This window comes from Cyanistes caeruleus, chromosome 6, assembly GCF_971803275.1.
Source record: "Cyanistes caeruleus chromosome 6, bCyaCae1.hap1.1, whole genome shotgun sequence".
NCBI lineage: Eukaryota > Metazoa > Chordata > Aves > Passeriformes > Paridae > Cyanistes > Cyanistes caeruleus.
The window spans coordinates 31842372-31867011 of NC_141706.1; the positions used below are offsets into that span (position 1 = coordinate 31842372).

At 45.2% G+C, this 24640-nt stretch overlaps 1 protein-coding gene and 1 long non-coding RNA gene across 5 annotated transcripts in view; both read left to right on the forward strand.

Moving 5' to 3' along the window:
* The window catches only part of TYRO3 (TYRO3 protein tyrosine kinase), a 42378-nt gene extending 24658 nt beyond the window's left edge, over nucleotides 1–17720 (forward strand). For all 4 annotated transcript variants that reach the window (XM_086892844.1, XM_086892843.1, XM_086892845.1 and 1 more), the window contains 10 exons: nucleotides 2509–2638; nucleotides 3473–3573; nucleotides 4515–4610; nucleotides 6330–6410; nucleotides 8056–8148; nucleotides 8863–8984; nucleotides 9277–9386; nucleotides 10859–11018; nucleotides 12315–12451; nucleotides 15268–17720. In XM_086892844.1, the coding sequence (XP_086748970.1) occupies nucleotides 2509–2638; nucleotides 3473–3573; nucleotides 4515–4610; nucleotides 6330–6410; nucleotides 8056–8148; nucleotides 8863–8984; nucleotides 9277–9386; nucleotides 10859–11018; nucleotides 12315–12451; nucleotides 15268–15643 (1406 nt within the window). In that variant the 3' untranslated portion in view covers nucleotides 15644–17720. The remainder of the gene's footprint in view (nucleotides 1–2508; nucleotides 2639–3472; nucleotides 3574–4514; nucleotides 4611–6329; nucleotides 6411–8055; nucleotides 8149–8862; nucleotides 8985–9276; nucleotides 9387–10858; nucleotides 11019–12314; nucleotides 12452–15267) is intronic.
* A 1227-nt stretch (nucleotides 17721–18947) lies between these two features.
* On the forward strand, nucleotides 18948–21307 carry LOC147652574 (uncharacterized). Its single transcript, XR_015287963.1, has 2 exons — nucleotides 18948–19034; nucleotides 21158–21307. It is a non-coding gene; the product is annotated as an uncharacterized LOC147652574 (long non-coding RNA).
* The last annotated feature ends 3333 nt before the right edge of the window (nucleotides 21308–24640 follow it).

A 24640-nucleotide genomic window follows, 5' to 3' on the forward strand; every position in this document is an offset into this window, starting at 1 on the left:
CAGGGGTGGTTTCTGACCAGCTCCCAGTGCGGCAATAAGGATGACTAAGCTCGTATAAACTTTAAGTCGAATTTGTCATCACAGCAAAGCTAGTGGGAGCTCCACCCTACTTATGCAAAGATCTTCTGAGCTATTAACAAAGACTGTTCTAATGTTTTCAGAAACTTTTTCAGTAGAAGCCTCTTTTTTTTTTCATTGCAGAGCAAGGAACAGAGTGGTTTAATAGCTTTTTCCCATCTGTAATCTTCATGATTGTAGGCAGGAGAGGACTCTTGGATTATGTTCTTTGCAGACCTTTGAGATACAAACTTTCTGTGAAATAAAAGGGCTCATCTTCAAAGGGCTCCTAAATACTCTTCTAAACTTTTCTATTAATACCGTCTTCTCTCTGCCTTGTGAAGTCTTAAGGCATATGCTGGTTGAAAAAGTGGGTACAGGGGATGGGAGAGAGACAGAGTTGAGAGAGGAGAGGCAGCTTGTGGGCTGCAGCCTCCTCTCAAGCTCATTGACACGAGTGGGAAGCAACAATGTGTGGGGCAGAGGAGGAGAAGCTGTGGATTTCAACATTCATTTCTATTTCTAACACATTTGCTATAAACTGTGGGATGGGCTCCTGATTCCCAGCAGTTTAGAAACAGGGAGTATAACTTAGTTGAGTTTTTTCATCCTCATCCATACTTCTTTTGGAGGGGCTCACCAGAAGTTGACCTAAATCCCTGCTTTCTCACCAGAGCAGTCAACAGAGACTAGAAAAATAAGCTGAGAGAGGTCTGTCTCATCTGAGGGAGACGGAAACCTTTTTGTTACCTATCATAGAAGATCTTTTATATCACTGTTGACCCTGATAGGTAGGCAGAAACAGCCCAAGTGATTGGCTTGGGAATTGTGGAGAGGGTTGGAGTTATCTCTATTGAATTTGAGAAATACAGCTTCTGTTTCTGATCTCTCCCTCCTCATAAAGGGCCTTGAAGGCTGGGCTGAAAATTGCAGCAAGAGGGAGTATCATAAGCCCCAGAGCCTGTAAAGCCTTCTGGGTGGTAAAAGAATATGTGAGTCACTGAAGAAGATAAGATGCTGGAAAATAAGTAACAAGGATCTGATGATTTGATTCAAGTGGAGAAGTACTAGTCTGCTTTTCCCTTTGTCCACAATTCCGTGTCCTTAAGCTCTACCTGTTTCTTAGACTAATATCACTTCTTTAAAATCCTGGATGATAAGGCTCCTCAATGTAGCTGTTAATCAAGCCTCAGAAGCCCCTTGCTTGCCAAGGCTCTGCTAGTAAGGGTTGTTTGACTCCTTTTCCATATGCATCTATGCAGAGATCCATCCAAATTCCAGCCCATTAACCTAACATCTCTTTTAAGAACAAGTTTATTTATGTTCTCTTGGCTTATAACAGGATTACTTTCATCACTGAAGATAATTCTTTCTTACCTTCTGGTAAAGGACAGTGAGCTGCTGAGGGTGAGCAAGTGAGCAGGAAGATGAAGGAGGTGCTCAGGGGCCTGGTACCTTTTCATGTTTGCTCTTAAACAATTTGGAGATATGAGGGCTATCCTATATTTTAATAGACCCATTCAAATTCACATTTAATCTTTAGTAATTGTATTTGGAGAACAAATCTCTCAGGGAGTTGGTTTAATTTATCATTTTTTTTGCCAGGCATACATAATATCCTTTTTATTCAGAACTGTATTGCTTATCTTCCTTGCCTGGCAGCTTGCTCAGATTGGCAGCATCTCCATTTCTTCTGTAGACATTTTGTAGTCAAAAGTGTATGTATTCTGGGAGCAAATATTATTTCAGTCTTGGAGCCTGTAGGCTGACTAACTTGTTTCTTGACTCACAGGGGACTTTTTAAAATTCACCTTTTCTTTAGGGAAGAGACACTAAGAAGCTGCAACCAACCAACCAGCATTGTGAAGTTACAGCTAATACCAAGTCCCTCGGGGTGCTTCTCTTTGTGGGAAGGGTTAGAGGAAAAATGTAAATATTTTTAGCCAGATTGCCATAAGGCAATTACCCTTCTCTGTTGTCTTTCAAAATGTTGCCTGGCTGACATTCAGGCAGTGCAGTGTAAACTGGTCAAGATTCTGATGTCTGCCTCAAAAAGGACAGGGTGAAACCCACACATGGAATGCTCACATGAAGCAACATTTTTGTCCCGAGGCTCCAGTTTGAAGTGCCCCATATCATGAGCTCATGTAAAATAGTGTAATAAATAAATAGTATAATCTGCTGCAGCACTTTCTCTAGGCTCAAAACCAATAGTTTCTGACAACTAGATGCTTCTTCTCTGCCTTTACTGTGAGAAAGAGCTAATTTTCCTGATGATTGGCTGAGTACCTGTTTATGCCAATGTCCTGGGATTCCCGTATCCACCAGATATCCACAAAGATCCACCAGGTCCAGCAGCATGGCTTTCCCATTTAAAAGCAAAAGGAGAAATTGGTCTGTTTACCACTGACAGTCTTCTGTTTCCTAACTGGTGTTTTCACCATCATCTAGGTGGCCAGAGACAGCCTCCTTATGGGACATCCTGGGTTCCTGTGGCATTGGGCATTCTCACAGCTCTGGTCACAGCTGTTGCCCTGGCTCTTATTCTCCTTCGAAAAAGAAGAAAGGAAACTCGGTTTGGGTAAGGGAGTTTCTTCTTGTGCTGCTTAGAGAGATCTCTGCTTTCTCTTCTATTGTGGTTTCTGACTCAATTATTTTTCAAAAAAGCATTGATGGAGTACTTTTGGCAGTTTCTTTGGGTAACTGTATTGGTTGTTTATTTTGTTGGGATTTTTTGGGGGGGTTGTTGTTACTGGGTTTTTTTCCATAGTTTTGGGGTGCCTGCCTTTTCTTCACAATGACAACACCAAAAGTACAGTAGAAAAAAAATTATGTTAATATCTAGGCCTTATTAGACTACAGAAATGTAAACTCTCTCAAGGTAATTTTTAGTACTGCTGCTTAAGAGATTCAAAGAGAAAAGATCCACAGATTAAGTATCTGTATTCTTATGGGCTGAGCCCTTTATCCCATGCTGGTTTTCAGTCTATCAGCTGGTTGTAACTTCCTGACTACCCAGAACCCTCTGGATCCCCAGTAAAGTTTCCTTTCCATCACCTCTGACACTTGGCTGGGGTTTGCTCCCTACTGCAAACAAGGTTCCCATTCTTTGCAGCCTCCCAGACCTCCCTGCCACAGCAGCATCTCTGTTCCTGTGAATCCTGCAACCTGCCCCAACCTGCAGCTTCTCCCAGGCACTTGGGAGGAGTGATTCCCCTGTTTTGGAAGGTTGTAGGTGCATCAGCAGAGCAGCATAAACCCATTGTTCCCCCTCTCCAGATACACCCACTTTAACAAAACAGTCTGCAGTATTTATAAGGCAAGGGTCGGGAAATCATCCGTACTGTTCAACACACCCTTTTAGAAGTGAATGGCCCATGTAGTCATGGTCCTGTGTGTCTTTTCTGCCTTCTAGCCATGCCTTTGGCAGTGTGGTTGGCAGAGGGGATCCAGCAGTCCATTTCAGAGCTGCCAGGTCTTTCAACAGGGAGGGCCCAGAGCTCATTGAAGCAACATGTAAGTAAAATGACCTGAGTGATTCTGCTTGGGAGGCTGTGTTCATGCATTTACAATGCTCTCTCTGTTTTCTCTGAAACTGATGTTTCTTGATCAAAAACATGGGATTAGTTTACAATGAGTCTTAGACACTGTGAATTGCAGAGGTGAAAGGCCGGAATGGCTGTTGCCATACCAATTACACAGCCCTTGCTAATTACAGCTACAGTCATTATGTATATTAATGCAAGACATAAATTCACCACTCCCCTGCCCCAGTTACACTCTACAAGGACTCCTTCGACTGGAATATAATGCAGTGGTGAGATAAATATGGCTGAAAAATATTAGCAGGACTTTTTAAACTCAGTATGCTGAGCTGTGCTATGAGCATGAAGCAATTAATCAGTGTTGGAAAGCCAGGGAATTAGTAACTTATCAAACAGGAGACTGAGTCCCAGGAATTGCCAGATGATCCATTAAGGTGATCCATTTCTGTCTCCTGGTTCAGGAAGGTCATGGCTCTCTGTGGCAGCACTGCAAAGCTGGGTTAGGATGATGCTCCAGACTGTCATTAAAATGGTGCAGCTCCATCAGCTTAAATTAAGCTGCATGAACCAGTCTTATCTGTTGCCCTTTGGATTGGATTTTGTCTTCTCAGCATTCTTTACATTATTTCTGTATTCCTGTTGTTCTTGGAGTGTTTAAGGGTGGTATTATCACGCCCTCTCCCTTTAAGTACTGTAAGTACATTTTCTGATGGTTGAAAGTTACCAGCTGCTTGTCTGTGGTGAGGCTAGAGGACATGGAAGGGAATTCTGCCTTTTTCAGGTTTTCCTGCTTACAGTGTGGGAATCAGATTAGAGATGGAGACTAGAACAGGTGACCCTTATGCTGTGACAGAATATTTAAATATCCCTTATTTGATGTTTCATATGTTTTGTTGTTTTGTTTTTTTCCAGTGGAGAGTGTAGGGATCAGTGATGAGTTGAAGACAAAACTAAAAGATGTCTTAATCCAGGAACAGCAGTTCACCCTGGGAAGAATGTTGGGCAAGGGTAAGAACCAAAACTGAACAAGGCTTTACATTGAAAATCCCACTTGTGTTATTTTAACTATTGAGTAGGGAGAAGCAATTACAAGCAGCCTGTTTTCTCTCCAGCTTGTGGATGGAAATTTAAATGGAACTATCCCTTCCGCTGGGATAAAACATTTCAGAGGTTTAACATAACTAAGAGGATATTGGCTAAGCCATTCCTATAATATGTCTCTACACAATCATGAGCTGCAGTCTGTGCTCAGCTTTCCAAAGTAGTGTTAATTCACTGGTGTGTGAATTTCTTGCAGAGATTTAAACAGAGGAATATGCAATCGATCTTCACCTATTCCTTTTTCTTCATAAGACTAGTTTTATTGCAGGTTTTTTTGACCCTTTCCCACAGGGAGCATTCTTCCAGTCCATCCCTCCTAGAACAAATGCATTTCTTTCAGAGCAGGAAGATGACCTTCCTGCAAGAAGTGGTCTCAAAGGGCTTAACAATGCTAAGTAATTAAACAGCTGTGTCATCTGTTTGTGAGTGTTAGCTCGTGGCCAGGTTCTGGGGTCCTACTTCAACCCTTTTGGGCTGCTCCCACGACAGGTAAACTGAAATTGGCTGCAGAGGGGCCCCAGGGCATGGCCTTGGTGTGGGGATGCCAGCTGGCAGGATCTGGTCTGTGTTGTCAGCCCCACTGCCACACCCCCAGGTTACAGGTTGTGAGATGACATAACTGCATTATCTTGGGCTCTGCTGATCTACAGCTGAGCAACAGCTCCATACTATGGAAGCAGCACAGAATACCTTTGTTCCTTTCCATTTTCCTGATTTGTGGTCAGATCCACTGCTCATGGTTTTTGTGAAGTAAGCATGTGCCATAGAGTAGTGAAGAGCAGTGGTGAAAAGCTAGTGGGAAGATAATGCTTCTGGGGTAGGTGTCCTGAGGGCCATATTTTGCTTCCTTCTTTTCGGTATCAGAGTTCCTCATACTAATGCATTTTGGGTGGGACAAGCAGTTACCAAATTAGGGAGAGCAGGTCTAGAGCCAGATCTAATGCAAAGAGGCTGTTAGGCTGTGGTATAAAGCCTCTTTAGGCTAAATATTTTGAAGAGGTTTTGGCCTGTTGCATTTCCTCTTAACTGTCTTTAGAGAACACGCCATGGCAAACACAGCCTTCTGTGAATGAACATATCACTCACACACATGTAGATACTCTGTTTTCTCTGGTCAGCTGTGATTCACAGAAGTTATTCTCTGAGTTTTGAGAGATAAGGCTGACTGTGTCTCCAATGGTTGAGTCCTGGAACTATCAGATCTGATGGCTGTCAATAGTAAGAGCTTCCTCAGCCAGCCCATCCACTTGCTGCTCCAGCAAAGAGCCTCTTCTCTGAACAGAGCCTCACTCAGTCTCATCCCTCATGATATGGCTTCCCCAGAAATGTTTGCCCAGCTTAAACTCTGTCTATGCATCATCTGTCTGGTAAGGGATTGCTTTTTTCCCTTTTTGTTTTCATTCACTTTCTGGACTGCTAGCACAGTGAGCTCTGTCTACTGGTAGTGATATCTCTTCTAGACACACATGTGCTGAAAGCTGCTGTCTGGAGCTGCAGAATGCAAAATGAAACATTTCTTATGGGTACTCAGCTTCTTTGCCAGTGACCCCTGAAGTGAACCTGCTGTGAATCATACTTTCTTCACAATAAGTTGTTCCCTCACTGCCTACTCTGATAATTTTACAGGGGAGTTTGGGTCAGTTCGAGAGGCACTACTGAAGCTAGATGATGGCTCTTTCCAGAAAGTGGCAGTGAAGATGCTGAAAGGTATGTGGGAGCAGGGCTACCTGAATTACTTTAAGAAAGAGAGCTTGGAAAGATTAAATGTTGTCTGTCCTATTCTCAGCAAATATCCCCTGCTGCTCTTTATTTCTCTCTGAGCTTCCCACTCAGCCACTCTATACGTGTTGTCTCCCACCCCTTTCATGTCAGTCTTTTTGTAGTGAAAGTTCCTTCAGGAAATGACCTATACCACCTAATTGCTTCTACAGCACATAGCACGTGGTGAATGCAGTCAAAACCACTACATTATGTAGCACAAACAGCTCAGACAGGTCTGCTCTGCCCTAATAATTCAGCAATGAAAGAACAGTATTCCTGCAAGCACATAGCCTGGAATAAGCAGAAGAGTGTTTGGGCTGAATGCAGTGACAAGCTTACTCATCTCAGTCAGCACATTTGACTGAGCAGTCCAGCTCCCTTCTGATTTGTCATTTGGTGAGTGTACATAACAAAGGCAACTAACAGGCAGAAGTCTGTAACAAGAAAAGCAATTAAAGATAGGTATAAATCAAATATATGCATGTACGTGTGTTTATATATGTTACCCTATGCTATTTGATCCCTTTTGCCTGTAAGGCAAAAATTAACTGTGACTGAGAGCAGTCACACTCATCTCTGGAGCTCAGTTTGCTGTCACAGTATAATAGCTGGCACTAAATACACTTAGTGCCATTCTAGTGTAAGGTCTATCATTTTATCCAGTTTCAACAATAATTCTAATCAGTTTGCAAGCTTTTGTGTAGTCAGAATGTCTCCCTTCAGGCATCTAACTTAGGAACAATCTGTCAGCCTCCAGAGGCACCTTCCTTTCTTCATTGACTGTAAAAAGGGAATCTCCTTTTGTCTTCTGAATCATATTGAAATTACTTGCCTAAAGCAGATAATGTGAAAACTCCTCTACAGGTCTGAGTCTGATCTTGCAGCAGGACTGGAGGACTCTTGCTAAATTCAGCAGCAGCAGTGGTGGAAGGAGTCGACTGGGATACTTCTTGATTATATTGATGTATTTCTATAAATCTGGAGTCACAGCAATGAGGAATAATTTACTCCAAAATTTTTCTGATGTATGTCACTGCTGAATTTGGTCCAGGCTGTTCAGCAGTGTGGTTATTTAAGAAGTCTTAGCTCTAGCACTTTATAAAACCCAGTCACGCTAAGAGACATAAAAGCATTGATCTTTCATGCCATCCTTGTCAGAGATGAATTGAGCCCTGCTGTGCCAGTCAGGGGCTCCAAGCCATCTCCTCAGTTTCAACATTTTCTTTCATTTTTGTGATGTCTCCTCTCCCTGACATTTGTAGTTTAGGTTCTTTTACCTAGTTAATTCTTACATCTTTAACCCCCACACAGTTTGCAGAACTTCCCAGCAAAGTTCTTACTGAGAAAAGAGCTGGTAACCAGCAGTTCTTTACTCTGCCAAGAACCAATTTAGGAGATGTCCCTGATAAGTGCTTATTGCTGCCCATCCCAGGAGAGGTGTCAGGCTCTGCTTTGTTGTAAAATGGCTTATCTAGCTATAGGTCTGAGAAGACATGATGTGCCACAAAGAACAAGCTTTTGACAATCGTTATTTGTAAAGTCCCTTGGAGCCACCTACAAAGAAAGCAAACTTACAAGTCGCTTTTTCCAGCGGACATCTTCACCTCAACTGACATTGAGGAGTTCCTGCGAGAGGCTGCCTGCATGAAGGAGTTTGACCACCCCCACGTCACCAAACTGATCGGTAAGACAGCGCTGCTGCTCGTGCCACAGAGCACCTGCTGTTCCTGCATGAGCCCACACAGCCTGACTCTCCCCAGCAGTGCTGGTGCAGCCTCCTCTGTGCTGCCTGGAGTCCTGCATAGGCCAGCACTGCTCCTTGCCAGGCCTCAGGGAGCTGGAGTGTAATGCTCCCCACACCTGCTCTCACACAGCAGCAACAACCATCTCCCATTTAAGATGTTTATTTGGTTCTTGCAAATGCATCAGGGAGACTTTGTCTGGCTGAGGCGTGTCCAAACTGCTGTGAAATATGAACAGGTGGGCAGGTAGACTGCAGATAGGAGGAGCATTGTGCCTTTCCAAAATACTGAGTAAGAAACAAGACATTCGTGGGTGGACACTTTGGAGTGCAGGTATTTTCCAGAATGTGGAGATTGCTCTGCAGAGCTTGGGGTTGGGGCTGTCTGGTCTGGAGTGATCCTAGAAACATTTATAGTTGGTCCTGCAAGAACAGCTGAGAGGCACTAGGCTCTTAGTACAGCCTCTGAAGTCAGCAGGGTTAGAGGCACCTTAATACCACCTGCTATAAAGGCACAGGAGCTTGGAGCATGGAATCTACCCACCAAAACTGCACATTTTCCTCCATATCTGTGAGAGGAAGGCGCAGCAGCCTGTAAGATTCCTCCTGAGAATAATCTGTTTGCTAACACCCCTTTGCTGTGTGTGTCCTCATCAGGAGTCAGCCTACGAAGCCGTCCCAAGGGCCGTCTCCCAATTCCCATGGTGATCCTGCCCTTCATGAAGCATGGAGACCTCCATGCTTTCCTGCTGATGTCACGGATTGGGGAAAACCCATTTGTAAGTCTGTCTTACTGTGAACTTCCTTCTGGGAGGGTAGGGATTTTCAGAGAACGTATTTGGAGCAGCTCGGGACACTGGCAGGTGGTTGGATTTTAGTACCAGAGGAGGTTGTGAGATGTGACCTTAAAGTATTTAATTCCATGCGTGTTGAGGACCAGCTCCTCCATTTCATCCCATCCCCTCCCTGTATTCCCCATCCCTGCTCTGTAAAGTGGCAGCAAACCTTGCAGTTTTGTCATATGTGCTTGAAAGCCTCCGGGAGCAGAACCTAAACTATTATTTCTTACAGAACTTGCCTGTTCAGACACTCCTCAAGTTCATGATTGACATTGCCAGTGGGATGGAGTACTTGAGCTCAAAAAATTTCATACACAGGGACCTTGCAGCTCGGAACTGCATGTAAGTGATTCATGAGTTTCTAGAGAAAAGAAAGACCAGAGTGGTTGAAGGAGGGAGGGATGAAAAACCTACTGCATGACAGAAGTGTGAGGGGTCCTGTCTAAGAATGCTGATATTTGAATTTAAGTGACAAAAGACATAGGGGAGTCATGGCCATTGTGGTGGAGTCTGTGGTGGTGCTGCTGGGATCAGGGAGCAACTCCTAAAGTCCCACTGATCTTTGAAACAGACACTTTTTGTAAGGAACTTTCCCATCATTGGTCAGCACATAGGGTTTCATAGAGTTGATTACAATATGTGTTTGTAATTAGCCACTCCAGGCTGTGTGTCAGCATAGACTATTCATTCCACCATATAAAGTAACCAACAAGAGGGAATGGGTTTGGCTGGGTTAGGAGGAAAGAACTTCCATTGTACCGTGAAGTCTGTATTTCTGGTATCTATTCTGAGGACTTGATTATCACAATATAAGAACTGTAGTTTCCTTGAAAGCTTGTGGAGGATTCCTCTAAAAATAGTTGCATGGTGAACGCATTATATGATCCCACTTCACTGTTCTTGACACCAAGCTACCTTGACTGCTTTGGAGGAAAGAAAAGTCCTTTTTTTTATCCTTTCCACTCTGCTTCTTCCATGAGAATGGAATAAGGAACAACTCATTGTGACAACAGAATTCCGCAGCTGAACAAAACCACAACAACCAACAAAATCCACAATGAGACACAGATTCCCAAAGGCATTTCAATGTCCAGATGTACAGGCAAAGAGCCTGATAGTTACGATGAAAAATGATGGCTTAGCCTGCCTTGACATTTATGAGAAACCCATACTGATTTTCTATTTTCGTAGACATCCTCCAGAGGAAGCTGAATGCCTATTTCAGCACATCTTCTGGGGAATGCAGTGAGTTCTTTCTGAGGCCCGGGAGCATGAAGTGTTTGTGGGCTTTACTTGGATTATCTGCCAACATGTATAGGTTTAAGTGGGTGACAGAGCAATTCAGACCATTAAGCAGGCATGGACAGGAGATGTTGCAGATCTAGGAGTTCAAGCAGTTTTAACAGGCAGTCTAGGCAATCATCCTATGATTTTTTTGATTACCAATGTGGGCTACAAGCCTTGGTGATAGCAGTGAGCATTGCAGGTGTCCTCTGATAATCTGGAAACAGCAGAAGGTATCTGAGTTTGCTTTGTGTAGGAGACTAGACCATCTGAACCTAGCCACTTCCTTGTTTTATTAGTCATAATTAATTCCCTGTTAGTCTGAAGGAACTAGTTTGGACCACTAAGCTATTTCACATTGGTCACCAAGTAGATGAAATTGTTCTCCTTTTGTTTAATACTTAGTAAGCCGTGTACTTGAGTTCTCTGAATTTTGGGGGTTTTTTTTTGTTTTGTTTTTTGGTGGGTTTTTTTGCCTGAGGTAGACAATAAATGCTTTCCTTTCCTCAACTGTGAAAACTTTCCCATAGGTTGGATGAGAACATGAACGTGAGTGTTGCAGACTTTGGACTTTCTAAGAAAATCTACAGTGGAGACTACTACCGCCAGGGTTGTGCCTCCAAGCTGCCAGTGAAGTGGCTTGCTCTGGAAAGTCTGGCAGATAACCTGTACACAACACACAGTGATGTGGTGAGGTTTGCTCTGGTGCATTGGGGACCATTTGTATCCTGCTGAAGTGGAGGGATCCCACTGAGGGTGGGAGGAGCTCCTGATGACAGGAAAGGGAGTTTAGCTTGTGTTTGAAGGATGGTGCTACCTCTGCCTTGGGTGCTGTCAGAACTCAAGGCTAAAAATATATGAGAGTGGTTAATGGCAGAAGACATCAACCCTTTTCTTCTTCTTGTTCTTTCATCCTTTATTTTTCAGTGTTTATCCCCATCCCTTTTCTTCATCTTTCTGTTCCTCCTCTTCCTTTTCTTCTCTTTATGCAGTTTCTTCTCTCTTGCTCTTTTTCCTTTCTCTTCTGCCTGACAGTTTGAAGGTGACTTTTGAAATGCGTGTAATCCACACACTTACATGCAAGTGCAGCAAACATACTCTGTGCTGTGGAAGGCACTGCTGGAACTCCATAGATCTGAATACATCAGTGCTTAGACATTTCCCTTAACTTTGCCCCTGGGGAGCAAGGCTGAACACATCAATCTGAAATTGTTACTTATTTTCCTTTTGAGATTTTTTTTTTTTTATCTGACACCACCTTCCATCTTCCTTGCTGCCTTTTGGTTTATTTTCACGCTAGTTTTGTCCTTCAGTCCTGTGGACTTGCCTTTCCAGTTATCCCTGTCACAATGTCCTTGAAGAGATAACCAAGAGTGCCTTGTAGTGTGGCTGCTGTGCTGCCCAGACATTGCTGCATCCACTGTAGACAGTGTTTAGTGATTGGTGAACACTAAACTGCTTACAACAGACATGGCACAGGGGTTTGCTTATGAAAATAATATTTTTTTTCACCTCGCAAACCTTGCAGTTTGGTTGAAAAGTACAAGTACAACTGTGCAGTGTAGAACAGAAATTAATGCGAGCCATAATGGTTTGTTCCTTGCCCTGCTTATTGGATAAACTCTGCTTTCATTTGTGCCTGTACATTAATAGAAACACAGAATCTGATTAGATTAATTAAGAAACTGATTTGTGAGCCCCAAACCAAAATCTTCTTCTAGCTGGGAACCAAAAAAGTGAACCAAAACTTCCCCTGCTCCACTGCAGGGGATGGGGCTGGGCAGGGCCTTCAGCTGTCTCCTCTCAGATGATGTGTCAGCATCAGCAGCATCTGGTGGGTCATTTCTGTTTTCTAGCTAGAGTTTGGATAGTCCTTGCATCACTGCTGCTCAGATGACATTACCCAGCAGAGTCTGAGATACTGAAACCAAGCCCAGCGAGCAGGGAACAGTTTGTTCACTTGTTCTGTGTGCTGTTCTCTTTCAGTGGGCGTTTGGGGTGACCATGTGGGAGATTGTGACCCGAGGGCAAACCCCTTATGCTGGCATTGAGAATGCAGAAATCTACAACTACCTCATCAGCGGGAACAGGCTGAAGCAGCCCCCAGAGTGCCTGGAAGATGTGTGAGTACTTCCTTACCCTACTGACATGATTTTTTTGAGAAATTTGGCTCTCTGGAAGGAAAGAGAGGCAGCTGGCTGGGACGCTGATCTGAATCTCTCCACTTTCCAGTACACAGAGCCATTCACTAGAAAGTCCCTGGGTTAGCTACTAGATAGATACTCTTTGCTGGCAGAGCTCCCAGGAACCTGTGGTAACTACACAAGCAGCTAACTTGGCTCAATGGTTTCAACAGTGTCAACATTAGCAGTTCTTGGCTTTGTGGAAACTGTAATTGTGTTTCCAGAATCACTGAACCCTGCCTCCTCAGGCCAGCATCTGAGCAAAGGGATGAGTTCCATGGCACACCCTGAAGGCTGAATAGAGAGGCAGTCTAGTCAGACTACAAGGAAACTGGATTGCAGAGGCAGTGGCCTGCATGTGTCTTTCAAAACTTGGCCCAGTTTTCAAAATTTGATCTGCTACTCTCAGAAATAGCAGGCTGAAAGAGAAGAGGGCAGATGGGACAAACGTAGGTTGTGTAGATCAGTGTCCCACCTTAAATTACATCTAGGAACAAATCCAGGACAATCTTGAAGGTTCTGGTTGTAGACATTTTCAGACTTTCAGGAAGGACCTAGATAGTCCACAGGGCAGCAGGCAGCTACATGCTGCAGCCTTAATCCTGCTGCCAAGGGATCACTCTCGGCCAGCAGGTCACAGGAAATGTTTGCTCAGGAACCCTTCTTCCACGGGCGGTGGTTGGAGATTCCTGGTTTCCTCACATGGGGTTGGGAACCCCCAGGGAATATCACCATAACTTCTCCCAGGGTAAAAGCTTGCCTTGCCTGGACAAGGTGAAATCATTTCACTGAGGGCTCAAGCAAGGCTCTGTTTTCTGTGTGTTGTGCCCAAAGCAAGATGTAACTATGAGCACTGATTTTAGTGGTCTAAGACCTCTTTCCTCCCTCTTTCCTCCAGTTCTGATGGTGGATTATTTCATGTAGCTGCTTTCTCCTTTTCCTTTTTTCTGCATAGGGAATAATCTGTACTCATGTTACTAAAGCTGAACACTTTTATATTTTCAGCAGGTCATTTTAACTGAGTATAAATGAAAACAGTTACATCACTGCTTAAATTAACTGCACATCTGCATCTTGACTTCTCTGAGTAGCTTTGATTCCAAGTTGTGGATCTTTTGGCTGTAGGATTTTAGGATGTAGAAAGTAGAGAAGAGTCTCAGAATCCTACTAAATAGGCACTGGAGGAAAATCCATCAAAAACTACTGAAAAGGTACAACCATTGTTTTGTGAGGTGCTTGAGCTACAGATTATTGAGACTTGAGAGAATAGACCAGAAAGATCTTGCTACATGCTCACCCTCAGCTTACATGCTTTCCTCAAGTGTTGCTACTGGACTCTGTTTGGCATAGGGTACAAATGGACTTTTGGGCTGATTCAGTACAGCCAGTATTTTTCTACCTTTCCTTCAAAAGGATTATGCTGATTGACAGCAAAGGTAAAAGAAAGTATTTAATGTGGTAGCACAGAATTGGAAGTTTCTGTTTTATCTGCAGCATTTATAATTATTTCTACTATTTGTGCTGGATGTAAATCAGGATTAAGACAACTGAACCATAGAAGCTTTCTGTAAAAGTAGTGTAAGATCAAAAACAGTAAATCTGATGGCAAGGAATACAAAAAGTAAAATCAAACCCATCATGAAATGCTTTATTCCCAGTAAAGGCCATATCAGATTTTTTTTTTCCATGTACAAGTTCAACTGAGGTTCATTTGTATGCAGTGTTTTTCAGTGCCAGCACTGTGCTTTGTTCCTGTTCCCTGCAAAACTGGCAACAATACCACCATAGGAATGCAGCTGCCCTTCTTGCGGGTGATGCACGAGGAGGAGCAGGACAATGGCTCTGGCTGTGCTCCAGCACCCCGGCGGGAGGGCAGCCAGCAGACACCGAGCTGCCAACGCTGCCCCAGGGCAGGAGAGCTCCTCTTCCCTGGCCCGAGCATGGGCCAGCAGAGCCAGTGACTGTCTCCTCCCTGGGGCAGCCAGAGCTGAGGTAGCTGGCGTTTGACCATAGGAGGGAAGGCTGCAGGATGGGACCGGGGCCGGGTAATGGCCCTGAACATGTCTTCTGCAGCAGGGTGGTACCTTTGTAGTTGAAAGGCCATTTCAGCATCCCTCTTCCAGCACTGAAGCTGTTGTCCATTCTTTAACAGCCCCCTAAACAAGCCCAGTGTGCCTTTTTCCAGGCCTGTTGACAAGCTGTCAGCAGCAACATCAGCACACTTCCTTTAATCTGGGAGGGCTGAGTTAACATGGCGTGAAAGAAAGAATGCTCTGGAAAAAACATGCACCTCCCACAGTTTGATCTTTGTTTTCTTCCTGTGATTTATCTGCTCTTGAACCACAATTGGGAGGGATGGCTTCAGCTGTGACAGAGGTTGTGAGGGTGGTTTTTGTGGATAAATTCAAAAGCTATTACCTGGTGATGTCACACTCACAGTCCTATTCTAGCTTCCTAGAGACAGTGGAACAAGGACTTTACCAAGAAATTCAATATACTTTGACAAGGCTTTTGGGGTTTTGATACCATCTAACTAACTACTTTGACCAAAGGGGGAATGCCCTTGAAAATGGGAAGAAACAAGGAATTAGACCCATAATGGCCATCTATGCTGTGTCACCTGTGCAAGGCCAAAGCTGACAGGTTCTGTGGGAAGTGTCAGTGTTTTTTAAAGTTCACTGCTCAGAGCCCCTGTTCAGAGGTGCAGGGCATGGCTGCTCCCCTTCTCAGTGTTCTTGTCTCGCTCTGTTTTGCAGCTATGATCTCATGTGCAGATGTTGGCATCCTGAGCCCAAGCTACGCCCCAGCTTTGGAGTGCTCCGCTCCCAGCTGGAAATGATTCGCGGGAGGATGTCCACACTCTCTTCCAGTCAAGATCCTCTCTATGTCAACATTGGGAAGGACAAAGAGGCGTCTGCAAGTGACCCTGTCCTGCACGCCTCCTTTGGAAATATGGATGCTGAAGAGACTGTTGCTGGGGCAGCTGCTGCTGTCACAAGTGACTATCGCTACATCATGAGCCCTTTGTGCCTTGGAGATGATGCTGAGGGTGAAAGGCATCCAGATGGACAAGAAGGGGAGGACAAAAGCCTTCTGTATGAGCTAGAGACAGAAGGAGAGAAAAGTTGCTAGCCTGTACATAGCAGTGACACTCTGCTTCCCTGAGGCTGGATATGTGCAGCATGGTGCTGTGTCTCCTGGGGCTCTGATGCCAGATCTGGAATGGCTTTGAACAGCACTGTCCAGGGCTCTTGGGCAGCTTTTGTAGCTTTCACCACCTGTGTGGGCTGCAGTGGCAAATAGCTTGGAAGAACTGCAACCCCAACGACCCCTTATATCTTGGGGAGGGAAGACAGTAGGGTTACAGGTTGACCACATCCTGCTGAAAGGAGTTCAGAGCTAAGGTGGCAGTCAGAGTCTGTGCTCTGCTTCTTCTCACAGAATGCTGGAGCAGAGCTGAATACACCTTCTGTTCAGTGAGTGCTTGCTCTTGTGTAGATGTTGTCTTCAATCCTGGCTGCGTGACTTTGGGACTGGTACCTCTGAAAACACTAGTGGGTATTTATATTATCATTCAGGACAAGAGGGCAAAATTCCCCTCGTGTTCACTCAGCAGTACTGCCTAGACTCGTTGCCTACCTCAGTGGTTCTCAAACTGATCAGCGGATCTGCTCCTTCCCAGCACTGAATTTGAACATCTGGTTCATTTCATGCAGTGACATTTGCTGCTTCCTTAGTCCAGGGCTCATTTAAGAGTTTCAGACATTTTGGTGAGCAAGGAAATTAGAAAAAAAAAATGAAAATCCAGCATTCCTCTTCTCCCCATGTACCTTTTTTTATGTCTTTCTTTTTCTTCTGTTCGATGCCAATTCAGGCCTGACTAGACTTGCAGCTGACATTAAAATGCAAAGGGAGGGAGAGCAGCTGGCTTGTGTGAGGGCAGAATCCAACTTCAAAGGAATGGAAAGGAAGCAGTGTAGAGAGGACTTAACAGCAGTATGGGGAAACAGTGCTAATTAATGCTAAGTGCTGCCCTGCAGGAGAGGAAGAAGACTGAGATACAGAATGACAGACTTGCTCAGTTTCAGCAGGAGCAGGATGCAGCACTTGCTTCCAAGATGGATTCTTTCAATCATTCTCTTTATTAGTCCTATATCTTCTTCAAATGACCAAGAACTGCAGCTGCTATAGTGACATGTGAAATCAGTTTCAGGAGGTTGTGTGTCTTGGGGGGAGGGATCAACTGGAAGATCTCTTTCTGAAGAGAGAGGCCTCATGATGAAAAACTCGAGAACCACTGGCCTTCCTATTTAGGAGGTTTTCTGGCATGCTCTAAAAGCCACATAAAACGTGGAATAGTATCACTGCAGCCTTCCAGACAGGGCAAAATTAAAGGTTTTGCTCTTTGGGTTTTGTTTTGTTTTCCAATCAGCATGTCTGACTCACTGTAACTGCAAGTGCTTGTGTGGTTTTTTAATAATTTAATATTTTACTGTAAATCAGCATTTGTTTTGTGCAGTGGTTCCCAGCAAGGAAGTGCAGTTACATCTTACTCTACTTATCCTAAATATTTGCTAGATCTTAATTTCTTTTATTTTAACTGCGCTGAAAACTTGGCAGTATTACTTAGGATTCCACATCGCACTTCTTCAAACTAATACCACAAATGTCAGCATTTACTGAGTTGGCAAAGGTGGGACCAAAAAGTCAAATAAGATTGCAGACTTGGTATCAGAACACTCTACCCTTTGATACCCAGTGTTTGCTTATTGTAAGGTCGGGGTCTAAATATAAAATTCAGGTCAAGTTTCAGCCCTTAGTGGGAACTCTTCCTAGGGAAGGGGAATTTCAGCCTGGGACCTGAGCATGGGTCCTTTCTGTTAAGTTTCCTACTGAACAGAGATGTCCTACAGGTGTCTCCAGAAATTCAGTATGGTTTCTCAGTCACAGATACAAATTCTGCCATCTTTCACCCCAGGTGGTACAGGGTTTTCTCTTCACTTAGCTGGAATGCTGTAAATGCAGATGAGAAGATAACACCTAACAAAGGGTAACAAAAACCTGTGCAGTGCACTTTTGCAGTGAGGGCAGAAGGCTACACTCCCTGCAGCTGCCTAGGAAGTGCAGATGTACATATAGACTCTAACTCTGGGAAGCATGTCTTTAGTTTTTATGCATTTTTTAATAATAAAACCTGTACTGTGTTTGAGTTCCGGCCTCTTAACTGTGGCAGAACGTGTGGCTCACTAACTGTGTGGGGTCATAGTCAGCCCCAGCTGACAGTCATCTTTCTTCCTTCACCAAGCACAATTGAGCTACTTCTTGGGGCAGAGAACATGTTTGGCCTGTCCAGGTCACAGTTACTCTGCATTGCTCCAGCCTTGAGATTGTGAAGGCCAAAATCTGATGGGCAGGGGCTAGTGGTTCCACAGAGAGAGGTTCTGCGGCCAGCACTTCGCAGGAACAGGGGAAAAGCCCTTCCTGAGATGTGGTGCTTCCTACCCAGGAATGCAAGACCTTTGTGTCAGTTCCTCCCTGAAAATTGTCACATGCACCCATCCAACTCCTGGCAGTGCTCTTAGTGGAAAAGATGTTTGGAGGAGGTAGGTAAAATTCAGCTCCTGACTCAGATGTTCCAAGCACAGCATAAAAGAGCCCCTGGATTTCCAACTTGCAGAGAAGAAAAGGTGTACCTCACGCTTTTATTCTTCACAAGCAAACAGCATGCTGCACGCCCTCTGCCTGCAGCTCACACAGAGAGGAAGAGTGATGGGAAACGGCACAACCACTCACCCCCCATCTGCAATGCAGGAAAAACGACTTCCAAAGCATGAAGCAGCTGAATTAGTTGATATTTTGAGGTTCCAGTGCCCAGTGATGTCCCTTAGATCTGGTTCAAATGATGAGTTAATCCTTTTGCATAAAAGCCTGGACAGACCAGGTACAAGAGAGGATGTGTTGTGGGTGGGAGAGGCAACACCAGAAGAAGAACTAGTGAAAAAAAGAGGGAGGAAAAGAGATTTTAAAATGGGGACAGATGGGATGAGCTGTCAAGAGGGAGTCAGAAAGCAGAAACATGAAATTTTATATATGGCATACCAGAACAGAGATGGCATTGCCTCAGCTGGAACCAAGCAGGTGTCTGAGTGGGGGCTGGCTGTGTGTTTTGGTAAAGGATGAGGTGCTCTCTCTGGTCCAGCCCAGGTGCCCTGCAGTGTTTTGCTCTCAAATCACAAAGAGTCTGTACAGAGCTGGCCTGGCCCTGCATCTGCTTGGAGACAGCACTGTGATCCTGACCCCAGGGAAGCTCCAGCCTAACAGCTCTGATTTTGGCACCAGCCTGGCACACTGTTTTCCTAATTAAACAAAATGTTTCTCCCACAGCCACTCCTTTTTCCACCACCTCAGCAGAACAGTGCAGTCCCTCCCATCTTCCCAAGCAGCAGCCCTTTCCCAGTCTACTGGGGCAGTGGGGTGTCCAATATCTGCACGTTTATGCTGAAGCAACTTCTGTCCCATACGGGTAAGCCTGACCACACTCCTTCATCCACATCTCCCTGAGGATGAGACAGGGTCTCCTTCCTTTTAACAGAGGCTCAAGCCACTTGGGGAAGTTGCCAGCTAAGTTGTGAGGCAGCATAACCCCGCAGCACGTAGCAAGAGCACAGCAGAAGCTCACAGCACTGCCTGTGTTGTATAGGAGTAGCTAGCGCAGGGGGAGACATGCCCCTGTCACCTCCAGTGCCAGGGCTGGCTGCAGTCACAGCCTCTGACTGGGCTGTGCTGGCAGCTCAGCCTACAGATACAGGGATGCTCCAGCCTGATCCGGTACCCGACCATGTGGGGAACGGTGTGTTCAGGGCTGACAGCTCAGCAGATGCTTGCAGTGAGTGCATGGATGTACCTTGGAGCTACTGCACAGCTACCCTGGAACCAGCCACCTTCCTTCTTGACTTGTGTTTGGAGGGAAGTGTTGAAGCCTTGATTCTGTAAAAACACTTCCTAGAAGTGAAATGCAATTAATTTTGAGTAAAAATCTGAGTTTCGCTGACCGGTGAAGGGAACAATATTTGCACATAAATATTTTCCTGATTTACATCCTGTACATTGCTGGCAGTGTTCATCCTTCCCTGATGCTCAACAATCACCAACTTTTGCAAATCATCTTCTACCAGGGATTTCTGTGAGGAACCCTCATAGACAGTCCTAATTTTATACTGATTTGTTATTTCACACCTGCTGTGCTCCCTTAAAATAGCAAGCTGTTCTACAAACACTGGATTCCTATGGATTTGGATCCAGTGGGTGATTGCAGCCTCTTGATGAAGCTTGCCCCTAGTTAAGGTTCTTACAAGACCTTTTCCCTTGGTGGAGTCTCTGGTATCCAATACTCACTGACTTTCCATCTGCAGTGAAGGTACTGATGTGGAAATAATAGGGTCTGCCACATGCGGACTTTTTTCAGAAAACTTGTAGGACCTTAATTATCCTTCAGACCTCAATCTTGCCATCGCATTTGGCTGAAATAAAGCAGTGGATTCAAGAGCTATTAGGGCCAACACGTGCAGCTGGTGATCAGAGAGCCTTGTTACCATGGGAAACAGAGCTAGAAATCAATTACTTAGTCCAAGAATAGAAAAGACCGATGGACATGGGTTTTGATTGCATTTTCTGTCATATAAAAGGAATTCAGTGTCAGTATGAATCAGACCTCAGTCACTGCGTCGAGGTCTAGCAACAACAAAGATGATTGACTCTTTGCTTCCTAATTACTCCATGGATCCTCCAGCTTGAGGCATGCCAAGCCAAGTCACTCCCAACTGCAGTTAGGTGAAATGGAACATCTTTTTGTTATGTTTGACAGTAGGACTGAAATTAGGGAACAGGTATCTCAGCAGTACAGAAGGTATCTAAGCAGCTTTTGTTTCCTCCAGTTTCTTTTCACTGCTTGAAATAGAACTGAAAGAAATGTGAGACCCCAGGAAACAGATGGCACTTGTTGATTTAAGTTTTGTTCAGTTCAGTATAGATTTTATAGAACTGGACTGGTTTCCAGAAGAGTCTTTATAGGAGCTGGCTCTTGCCAGCATGTGGTGTAAGGAAGCACAAATTCGTGACAAGGAAAGAGGGCTGGCATGCATAAATGATCCAGCTGGAGTACAGGAGATTGCAGCACATGCTGGTAAATGTACAGTGCCGGTAAAGGTGACAGAAAGGGGGAGCTGACACAAACGGTGGGTCATTGCAGGGAAGCAGACTGTACACTGCAACATGGCAGTTACTGCAGCAAATTCAGAAGGTCTCTGCTTTCTTAGTTAATATATAGTTATTAATATAACACAATGATCCTGGCTGCTACCCTGTCATTACCTGAGCTGTGTGGGAGATTGCTGCTGCCTCTCTACTTTGGCCAATGAGTGCCTCTGTGACAGCGACTTCTGCTTGTGTGACACGGCGCTAGCCAGAGCAGAGAGCCCTTAGGTCACTCGCTGCTGCCTCTCGCTGTTTCTTCTTATTAAATTACTTTTAAAGAAGCTAAAAGCCCCCAAGGTTCACATTGCTAGATGATGTAAAGCAGCTTGCCTCCCCAACACGAGGCAAGGTTCAGAGCTAATTAATACATTTCCTGGTATTATTTGTCTACAGAATCCCTCTTCTTACGCAGAGATACACAAAGAGAAAGAGGAGCAGAAATACTGTGCAGGCATGTGGCAGAGCATATGAGGAGGGACTGAGCTTTAACAGCCTTTTGCTGACCATGAACCTTGTACCCGAGCTGCAGGGTGGAAGGGCAAAGGAAGATGGAGACTTGGGGCTTATGCAGGGGACCCAAACTGCATTCCAGAAAGAAGCAGACACTTAGCTGTTGCCAGTACCTCTGCAAAGTAAAAAAACCTGTGTCAAATCTGAACCTCAAGGCTTAGCGTGTCATCAGACACCTGGGGCAGTTTAAGACCCTCTCCCTAATATTTGCTCCCTCTCTGCTGTAGCTGGGGACCCCATCAGGCAGGGCCAGCAGTGCAGGTGCTGCTGAGGGTAGTGAAGATGTAGCTGGGGATGCGCAGGAAAGGATGAAGCACAGGCACATGTTTCTACCAGCACTGCTGAGGGGGTGGAAATCTCTGGCAGAGCAAACAGCCGGTGACTTCTCACACTCCCTCCCCCCTGTCTGATTCACTCCAGCTTGTCTGCCAACACTCCCAATTACGGCAATGCCCTTCCATTGAAGCTGATACGCTGGGCTGTACCTGAGGGAATGATCAGGCTCACTGTGTGAAATCTTTCCCATATTTTCCACCTATTGATGAAGTCTCCCTGGGTCACCACTGAAACTGATCACAGCTGCTGCCCTACCGGCCAGAGGCTTTTTCTGCAGGCATCATCAGGCAAGGATCCAAATGAAAGAGGCTGAACCTATTAATTTATGGCAGAAATTAGCACGGCTCAGTATTTCTCTGTTTCCTTTCTTAATATACTCTGCAAAAAATATTGCCAGTCTGCTGAGGTCTGTCAAGCTGTAGGGGAGGGAGCTGCAGTGCTGGAACTAAAGTCACAGTTGGCTCAGGGAGTTCTTTGGGGGATTTATGTTCACACACTTGACCATTGTAATCTCAGTGGAACAAACCTCATTTCAGAGGCCTCCTGCACTGCAGGTCTGAACCACCCACTGCTGATAGTGGTGCAAATTTGTGAGAAAGGCACTGAGATCATCAGAGCTTGATTTCTGGCATGAAAATAGCACAGCTGAGGGAAGGATATGGTATGTAACCTGGAAATGCACCCAGTCTGCCTATATACCATGCCCTGACCTCTCCTGGGTGAAGATGATCTGCTGGGATGACGTTGGTTTTCCTCCTTGAGCCCATTCAGCTGCTGAAGCATTATGTAGCACTGCTGAGCCCTGATGCTGATCCCACAGCAGGGGCACTGCGCTGCAGCTCACGGAAGTCCAGGGGATGATGCCGTCACAAGGCTGGCAAGAATTCAACATCGTGCTTTACAGCTTGCATGTTTATCAGAAACCTGTGAATGTAGAAAACAGGCACTTTCCTTTGTTCCAGGAAGGCTCTAAAATTTTATGAGAAAAAATTAATGGATTTATTTTCTCAGTAAACATCTCACTGATCATCACTGACACAGAATTTGGCAAATAAAGAAAAAGCTGTTCTTAGCACAACATCAGTGCAAATGGGGATTAAATCTTAAAGAAGACAAGGCTTTCTGTGCCCTTGCCATACAGTAGTAGGATGAGGTATATCTGTGTCTCTCCCACAATTCTTTTCCTGGAGCTGTTAGCAGAGATGGAAGCAAGGCACTGCCTTGTTTTCACCAGGTGTGGTTAAAGGGCACAACATGCCTTTCCCTCAGTGCAGATGAACCCACAGTGGCTTCTGTTACCACAGTTTCTTCACACCTGAGCTTTTGCTTGCAGGGAGAATGCTGTAAACAGGAGCAGGCCTTGGTGGTGGGATCCCTCATGCACAGAAAAGCCCAGGGCAGCCTGAGGTGAGCAATCTTGAGGAAGTTCAGGGATCGATTCAGTTTTGCACCCCTAGGGCCAGCTGCTGAGGACTGGCCAGCAAACCCGTGTTGTCTGCTCCAGAGAGAGCCAGGACAGCTCAGAGAGGGCAGAGGTGGGCTAATGTGCCAGCTGGGGACATTCTGTTGTCTCTAACATGGGATTTGTGTCTCAGAAATGCCAGTCTTCTCTCCTACAGAAGGAATTGGAGCTGCTCTTGGGACTCGTATAACAGCAGACTTTGCCTGATTTTTAAAATCCCTCAAATTTATTGTTTATGATCCTAAGAAATATGCCCATAAAGGCAATTGAACACAGGCCTTTCAGAAAGCTGAAGTCATCTAATGATCTGCAGGTCTATAGGGGAAACCCTTCCCAGCAGGTTCTGTTTCCCCTGCAGCTCTCCCTGCTGCCTGCTCAGCCATGAAATCCTATTTTGCATCCCACAATGCAATTTCAATTCCTCCCTATGGCCACACTCTCCTTCCTGTCCCTGCCCTTCGTCAGATTGAGAACAGCCATCCTGCCTGGCTTGGGGCAGCCCCAGCACCACCAGCAGTCCCTGATCCCTGCTAGCATTTACACCCACAAGGATACTGTGCGTGACCAGACGGATCCTTCCCCTTGCTGACCATTTCAGGATCTTTGCCACCATGCCACTGACCTGTTCTAAGGGTCCTTGGCAGCAGGCACATTTCTTGAGATGGGCTCAGTGCTGTACTCTGCTCAGTGACCTTGCTGGGAAACAGCAAAGAGTAATCCTGCTTATGTTTCTGAATATATTTTTATCATGATTCAGCTGTCAAGAAGGAGTAGCAGATTGCTGAATGAGAGAAAAGTCTGTATTCTGGCTCCATACAGTCTAAGAGTTGGGAGATTTTCCTGGCCAGACTTCACCTCTGCTCAGTTATACCTATTGACTGCTGCAAAACTACAAGAAGCAACTGAAATGAGAATATGACCCCAAACTAGTTATTTTTGCTTGCGTTGACATTGAGCACGCAAAACCTGATGAGATTCCTGGATGTAGATTTGGTGAGCTGCCCTAGAAAGTAGGCTTGGGAGGGATGCAGGATCATCTTCAAGAGCCAGCTCTCAGACCGTAGTTCGTTGTTTGTTTGCACCCTAGGCTGCTTGTGCAATTTTGTGATGTGGTTATGTTGTTTATCAGCAGCATCTATAAAGACATTGCCTATTTGATGATTGCCTTGTCTGTGACATTTTAGCAGTTTCTCTGGAAGCATTTCAGTGAAATGCATAACACTGGCTTGAAGTGGACACCTTAGCATGTCCTTGCTCTAGATAAGGATGCTGCATTCATAGTGAATGTCCTGACAGTCCCTCCTCACACTGCATGGAGGAGTTTTGACTGAGGCCATGCTGGGAGATGGGCTGTGAGACTGCATCTGCTGCCCAAGGGCTGCCAGTCCCCAGACCTGGCGAGGAGCTGGACTGAGGAAACCATCCTGCCCAAATAGGTACAGCACAAGCAGCAGGCTGCTAATGCCAGCTGCTTTGGTGTGTGAACATGCTCTGACTGCACTGCTCACTGATGCAGCTGTAACTTTTTAAGGCAAGTTTCCTTGCCTCAGGCCAGACTCTGAGAGCTG